The 7800-nt window shown below is 44.1% G+C and overlaps 1 protein-coding gene across 1 annotated transcript in view; it reads left to right on the top strand.

Annotated features, from left to right (window-relative positions):
• The window catches only part of EEF2K (eukaryotic elongation factor 2 kinase), a 63130-nt gene that overhangs the window by 55086 nt on the left and 244 nt on the right, over window positions 1-7800 (top strand). Inside the window, exons 17-18 of the mRNA XM_049639150.1 lie at window positions 3086-3264; window positions 5034-7800. The exon at window positions 5034-7800 is cut by the window's right edge and continues 244 nt beyond it. Of these exons, the coding sequence (XP_049495107.1) occupies window positions 3086-3264; window positions 5034-5143 (289 nt within the window). The 3' untranslated portion in view covers window positions 5144-7800. The remainder of the gene's footprint in view (window positions 1-3085; window positions 3265-5033) is intronic.

The following is a 7800-nucleotide window of genomic DNA, read 5'->3' on the forward strand; positions in this document are numbered from 1 at the left end:
AAAGAAAGAAAGAAAGAAAGAAAGAAAGAAAGAAAGAAAGAAAGAAAGAAAATGAAAGAAAGAAAATGAAAGAAAGAAAGAAAGGAAGGAAGGAAGGAAGGAAAGAGGGAGGAAGAAGCAAAGGGAGGGAGGAAGGAAGGAAGAAAGAGAAAGAGAAAAAGAAAGAAAGAAAAAAGGAAGGAAGGGAAGGAAGGAAGGAAAGAAGGAGAAAGAAAGAAAGAAAGAAAGAAAGAAAGAAAGAAAGAAAGAAAGAAAGAAAGAAAGAGGGAAGGGGAGACAAAAAGGCAAAGACAAGACATGCTTATGTCAGGTCAAATGCCAATGTATATGGTGCCCATTGATTGCATGGTGGGAGGGGGCTGGAGCTGGGCATTGAATATTTGTATCTGAGGTCCTTAAGAAATCTTTGTGTGTTTTCTCTTCATGCCTTTTATTTACTTTTTATCTGAGATGGCAGTTGTTTTGATTTGTAAGAATTTAAAACACTTTTTTTCATGTTTATGAATTTTTGAGGGACAGAGACAGAGCGGGAGTGGGGGAGGGGCAGAGAGACAAGGAGACACAGAATTCGAAACAGACTCCATCCAGGCTCTGAACTGTCGACACAGAGCCCGACACGGGGCTCAAACTCACGAGGTGTGAGATTGTGACCTGAGCCGAAGTCAGACACTTAACCAACTGAGCCACCCAGGTGTCCCTGATTTGTAAGAATTTTTTAACATTAAGGCTATCAACTCTGAGGCATATACTTCTTTTTTAAAAAATTATTTTTGAAGATGGCTGTCATCAGTGTGAGGGAGGGGGGTGGCACATGTTCCACACAGTGTGACCATTGTTACTGGGTTTGGGGCAACTGGTTTTTAATATTTATGTAGTTAAATCTGTCAACATTTGCTTTTATAGCTTCTGCCACAGTCATTTTCTTATTCTTCTTCCTCATTCCAAGCAGTTCCAGCCTCTTCCATTCACAGACTATTAATTAAGGGCCAGCTCTGGGTAAGGCAGGGCCCCATATAGGCCCACATTTACCTATGTGGTAAACCACATGTAAGGGGTTTCAACTTTCTCAGAAGTTACCATTTATTTTTTTTTTAATGTTTGTTTATTTTGAGTGGGAGAGAGAGAGCTCACACAAGAGAGTGTGAGTGGAGGAGGGGTGGAGAGAGGGAGAGAGAGAGAATCCCACGCAGGCTCCATGCTATCAGTGCAGAGCCCAACACAGGACTCAAACTCACGAACTGTGAGATTATGACCTGACCCGAAATCAAGAGTCAGACACTTAACCGATTGAGCCGCCCAGGCACCCCAGAAGTTGCCATTTAATATGGGAAGGAAAATCATTGGTGATTCCAAGGCAAGGTGGGCACCCTAATCTCGGGGTGTAGGGTGTGGTGGGAGGCGGGCAGGGAGAGATTAGGCCTGTCCTCCTCTTTCCTGTTTAATGCTTTTGGGGCAGTTCTGCTTTGCCGTTCTGGACCAGGGAGGGTCAAAGCTGAGAAGGGTGAGATGATGTAGTTTAGTGGCCTCAGTCCACTGTTCAAACCCTAGTTTGTCAGGTCACCAAGAATTTTCAAATGATTTCCCCTTTTTATGAAATAAAATGGAATCAATGTTATCTCCTGAACGCCATCCCAGCCAGCCACTTGTTTACGTTTATTCATCCAACAGACATTTAGGAAGGCTGAGCTATTTGCCGAGCCCTGGGAATGCCGCAGCGGACACAACAAAGTCCCTGCCTTCTTGGAGCTTGTGTTTTAGCCAAGGGAAGCCATAATAAGCAACTGAATAAGTCAACAGGAGAATTATGGGATTATATGATTGAGGTCATCGTAGGAAATAGAGTGTTTGGGATGGTGTCTCCCAAGAGGTGACGTTGGGTGGATGAGGAGCCAGGCATGGAAAGACTTGAAGAAAGAGCACTCAAGTGGAGGGAGCAGCGGGGGCAGAGGCCAAACAGCAGACAGAGTCTGGCACGTTCTGGGAAGTGAAAGTGGCTCAGCCAGTCTGGCGTGGGGGAGGTTAATGGGCTCTAAGATAGGGGTGGAGCTAGGTCGGGTAGGGCCTCAGAGGAGAGGCCAGCCAGTCATTGGAGCTGTTATTCCTGGCACATTTCACGAGACCCATAGACTTTCTTATCTGCGTCTCTCTTTGCTCTTTCCAGATATGCTATAAATAGTTACTCACATGCTTCGTATTGTGCAGTTAGTACACCCCAAGAAAGAGCCCGCTGCCCTGTTTGCTTTGTATTTTATGTTCAGATTTGGTTGGAACCCATGTATGCCCTTGGTGGCTTGGCCTTTCGTAGTAGGGAGAAAGAGTTGAGGGGCAGAGCCAGAGAAAAGCCGGCTATTCTGGGGAGAGCCCTGAGTTGTGCTGGAGGAGCACCAGAACTGGCCAGCACAGGCAGAGGATAAGATGCGGCTGAGTGACTGCTGTTAGCTTGGATGGTTCTGGAGGCCTTGAGAAAGGGTCCTCCACCCACCGCCTCTCCTACTCAAGTCATAGAGAAGACTGGCTGGGTACCAGCCGCTGCTAATGCTAGCCCATAGTGTGATTCTGTACAAACTAGAAAAATGCCCCTTCCTCAAAATACTCTACATCATCTGTTGGAAATTGTGTAATACATATACCAATTTTTTAAAATGTTTATTTATTTATTTTGAGAGAGAATATACCATGGAGGTGAGTGGGGGAGGGGCTGAGAGAGAGACAGAGAGAGAGACAGACAGACACACAGAGAGAGAAAGAATCCCAAGCAGGCTCCTTGCTGTCAGCAAAGAGCCCAACTCGGGGCTTGATCATGACCTGAGCCATATCAAGAGTCAGATGCTTAACCAACTGAACCACCCAGGTACCCTGGGTAATATACCAATTTTGCTAGGGAAAGCTACTTCACTACTGTCTTAATATCTAAACCTACAATGTGAATGATACCCCTTAGATGTGGTAGCACTGGGTACCATGGGTCATGAATCATAGGTGGTGGCCCCACTGGGATCCCTGACTTGCCTCTCCTGCTGATGGGTCTCCTCCTTCTGCCCATTGCCATGGTAACCTCCAACTTTTCCTTTGTATCTCCTGGAAGGTCCCGAGACTGGCCAGAGGCTCTGCGCTGGTACAACACTGCCCTGGAGATGACAGACTGTGATGAGGGCGGGGAGTATGATGGGATGCAAGATGAGCCTCGATACACGCTGCTGGCCAGGGAGGCTGAGATGCTGTTTACTGGCGGCTGTGGGCTGGAGAAGGACCCGCAGAGATCAGGTAGGGCCTGGCTGACCTGCCCCTGGTATGGAACAGGGAGGGACATAATTCCTGTCTCATTGGGAATTATGGCAGAGGCAAGACTGAATCTCTTCTTTTTTTTTTTTTTTTTCAGTTTTTATTTATTTACTTGGAGAGAAAGAGAGTGAGGGGAGGGGGGAAGGGCAGAGGGAGAAGGAGAGAGAGAATCCCAAGCTGTCAGCGCAGAGCCTGACTCAGGATTCGATCTCATGGATCCCGAGATCATGACCTGAGCTGGAATCAAGAATCAGACGCTTAACCAACTGAGCCAACCAGGTGCCCTAAGACAGTCTCTTCTTTCACTGGAGGGGAGAAAGAGACATACCAGCCCTGTGTGACAGGCTGGATACCCATATGGTGCTGGTTTAGGAGGGGGCTTTATGGAGCTGGGATGCAAATGAACATTTTTATTTTAATGGTTATATATTAGGAGTTTGGTATTTTTGCAATTTTAAAAATTGAACTGACATTTTCATTACACAACAGTCACCATTTTTAAGTGCATGGGTCAGTGGTTTTTAGTATATTCATCATGTTGTGCAACCATCACCACTATCTAATTCCAGAACATTTTCAGTACACCAAAAAGAAACCTGGTACTGGTTAGCAGTCAGTCCCTATTTCCCCCTTCCTCTGTCCTGGCTACTACTAACCTATTCTCTGTCTTTATGGATTTACCTGTTCTGGATGTTTCATATCAATGTAATCATACAATATGTGGTCTTTTGTGTCTAGCTTCTTTCACTTAGCATCTTGTTTTGAAGGTTCATCCATATTGTAGCAGGTATCAGTACGTCATTCCTTTTTATTACCAAATAATATCCCATTGTATAGATACACCACATTTTGTTTATACATTCATCAGTTGATGTGCACACTATATATATATTTTTTTCTGTTACATAATAAGCGTACTGAACTCCTGATTTCATAGGATGAGCCTATATTTAAAAGTTTAAAGTTTTTTTAAGATGTGCGAAAAAAAAAAAACGAAGCCAATAAGGGGTACATGGGTAGCTCAGCTGGTTAGGCCTCTGGCTCTTGATTTCAGCTCAGGTCATGATCTCACCAGTTGTGTGTTCAAGTCCCACATTGGCCCCTGCTCTGACAGCATGGAGCCTGCTTGGGGTTCTTTCTCTCCCTCTCTCTCTGCCCCTTCCTATTCTGTCCGTCTCTCTCTCTCAAAATAAATAAACTTAAAAAAAAAAAAACAACTAAGCAAATAATAATGCAACTCTAAAATCCCTTATTTGAAATTTCTAAATCCAAAAAACTCTGAAAACCAAGTGTTTTTGTACACTTTGCACAAATTTTCTTGGAAGCAAAAACCTCTCCAGAACTGACATGAAACTGTTAATAATCTTTATTTCTTCTATTTATTTCTTCCACTTTCATGCATTCCCTAATTAGGTCTGTAAAAATCCTCACCCTGATTCTCATGGGATCAAATGGAATCACCCCCTCACCCTTAAGCCAATCACTGAGCTCATTGAGATGGTTTACTCTGATTGGCTGTGCCTAAGTCTGGATGTCTGATTGGCTATGTTTAAGTCCCTAAGGCCAGGTGGGAATTGGGAGAGTGTTCTGATTGGCTAGGCTTGAATCACCTGCCCACTCAGGTCAGGAAGAAGTCATTTGGGTTCTTAAAGAAATCTTAGGGTACTGTTCCCCGGGAGGGGTCTGGGTCATAGGGCTGGCAAAAACAACAGGTGGTTCACCTCTTTGTGCCCCACTTTGCTCTCCTTCAGGCGACTTGTACACACAGGCAGCCGAGGCAGCGATGGAAGCCATGAAGGGCCGGCTGGCCAACCAGTACTACCAGAAGGCAGAAGAAGCCTGGGCCCAGATGGAGGAATAGCTTGCCAGGAAAATCACTGCCGTCCAGTCCCAAGCCAAAGGGCTAAGCGCAGGGAGGGGAGGGGGAAGACTTATCATTTAGGGTTTTTTTTGGCGGGGGTAAGGGGCAAGTATTTTTAGTGTATTGTAAATCAACTTTTGTATTTCGTTTTTTGACTCTTGAACGTGTCTTTGCTATTAGCAGAGACACTACAGCTGTCCCTTAGGGCAGCATCTTGGGGAGTGGGGATCGAGAAAGCAGCCTAATGAACCAACATATCGTTTTGAGCTGCTTCTTCTGTTTTTTCTTTTTTGGTCATGAGATGTAAGAAAGTGCTGTTTGCTGCCATTAATGAAAACTATTTGGGCTTTGCTCACCAGCTTTTTCAGGCTGTACTGAAATGAAATCTTGGGCCCACAGAATTTGTTTCCTGAGTTGTGATGGGGAGGGTAGAGCTGCACATTAACTTTTCCCAGGGTGTATCTTATCATGACTTAGTGCAAAGCCTTATTTCAGAGCATTTGGACGCATGCATGGCATTGTTCTGTGGATGTAAGATTGCACAGTATCAGGCCCCCTTCTGCTGTGGGCGAAGGCCTGCATGCTGGTTGTTGGCTTATCTTTTAATTTCCTTCCCGAATGCAACTGATTTTCTGGAATACAAATTCCATTTTTCAGCATGCTTTCTAGAGTGGGCTTTATAAAACAGGTTTGATTTTTGTATGCACACATTTACTACCTCTAACTTCTCCATCAGCTAGTGTGGGAGAGGGTGCGCCTCAAACCTTTTACATGTAAGGTCAGCAATTTGGAACTGGAGCCTTTACTCCAAGCAGATATATACTCCGCATCTCAGTGGCAGCATCCACAGTGTACCTGAAGTATCCGTGTACAGTGTTCCTCTGTGTTTTCTTAGCATCTGACGTTTATATGTAGAATCTGTTCCCCAGGCCCTCTCTTTGGTATTTTCTGCTTGAAACTGGGCTCATTTTCTTGTAAATTGCAGCCGTACTATTTCAGCCACAGCCCCTTGAGATTTATCTCGGATGTTTGAGAATGAGAGGGCAAGAACTATAAACACTCATTAATTCCAGTAGTTTCCCCAGGGCGAGGCTGTGGCTCTCTGTCTTTAATGAGCTTTCCCTTTAAAAGGAGTAAGATTTAATATCGGTATGATTTCAGTTGGTGTATCAAATAGCAAAGAAAACACACTGCTTTGATCAAGCCCAAGTGCTAAAGCAGCCTCTCTCCCTTTGTTTAAAAAGGGAAACATAAAAATAAAAAAACAGAATGTGACATATAAACCATTCTTATCTGTCCATTGAAACAAGTCTTTCAACACAACAGTACTGTTAAGTGCTGTGGGGTTGTGAACCTCTGCAGCTGTTGGGTTCCAAAGTTCAGAGTGTTGCCCTAAGGGAAAAAATCAAGCGGATTCAGGATGACCCTTGGAAAAATCCTTTAGACTACCTGTAAATTCCAGTATCCCTCATGTGTATGGATACACCACAACCAGCTTCCTTTACAAGTTGGGAGTATTCACCCTTTTTTTCATTTGCACCAGACCAAGAAGTTGGCTTGCATTAGGTTTTTTGTTTGTGTGTTTTAAACCAGTGTGTAGAGTTAAATTGCATGTGGTAAACGTTAAGTGGAAAGCAACTTTATTGTGACTTGTCTCTTACCTCTGTTAAACAGCCAGATAGTAAATACTTTAGGCTTTGTAGGTCATATGATCTCTGTTGTAACTACTCACCCCTGCTGTAGTGAAGAAACACCTATGAGCAGTACCTAAATGAATGAGCTTGGCTGATGTTCCAAGAAAACTTTATTTACAAAAACAGCCTGCCTGGGCAGTAGTTTGCCGACTCTGGCACTAATCCTTGACTGAGAGTTATATAGTATGCCCCGAAGGTAAAAGCTATCTCAACTTTCCAACTTTGAGTGCTCAAAAACACAGGTTGTTGGCACAGAATAGGCCCCAGTAAATGTGTGAGCAAATGGAGAGTCATCCCTAGTCACAGCACCTGATCTGTGGCTCTGGTTCTTCCAACCAGTTAATGATTTGTCGTCTGAATTGGCTTGAACTGTCACTCCTCCGCTTCCACCCACCCACCTCCATGGCCTTAACTCAGCCAGCTTCTCTTCCAAAAGGCTGGATGTATAGCTAAGCATATGCTTATTAAGGACTGGGGAGAGTAAAATGATCTGCAAGATGCTGAGATCCTTCTGGGCCAGTAGGAGGACTTATTCCACATTTAAAACCTGGTTTTGTGCCTTCTAAAGCTGGTTAAGGGCTTTTTTTTTCCCCTCGCAAATTATGGGCATACAAAAACAAAAGACAACCCCAGGACATTCCAGCCCAATTGGGAAGTCATCAGAGAGCATCTTGAAGTACAAGAAGCCGTTGAAGGTCCAGGAGATTAACAGAGTCTGTGATATAATCCCATATCTCTAACCGTAGATGGAGAAACCAAGGTTCCAAAAGGTAGACTCTCACAGTGGACCCAGCTGGTTAGTAGCTAGCTGCAGCTAGGATTTGAAAGCTGCTGTTATTTAGAGGATCCTGGGAATGAAATTTAAAATTAGACTAGAATGTAATATCCCTTCAGTTTTGCTGTAGGTTGTTTGTTTGTTTTTTTTAAGCAGGCTTTATGGATGTAAGAAGGAAAAAAAAAAAA

This window comes from Panthera uncia, chromosome E3 (assembly GCF_023721935.1).
Source record: "Panthera uncia isolate 11264 chromosome E3, Puncia_PCG_1.0, whole genome shotgun sequence".
In the NCBI taxonomy this organism is placed as follows: domain Eukaryota; kingdom Metazoa; phylum Chordata; class Mammalia; order Carnivora; family Felidae; genus Panthera; species Panthera uncia.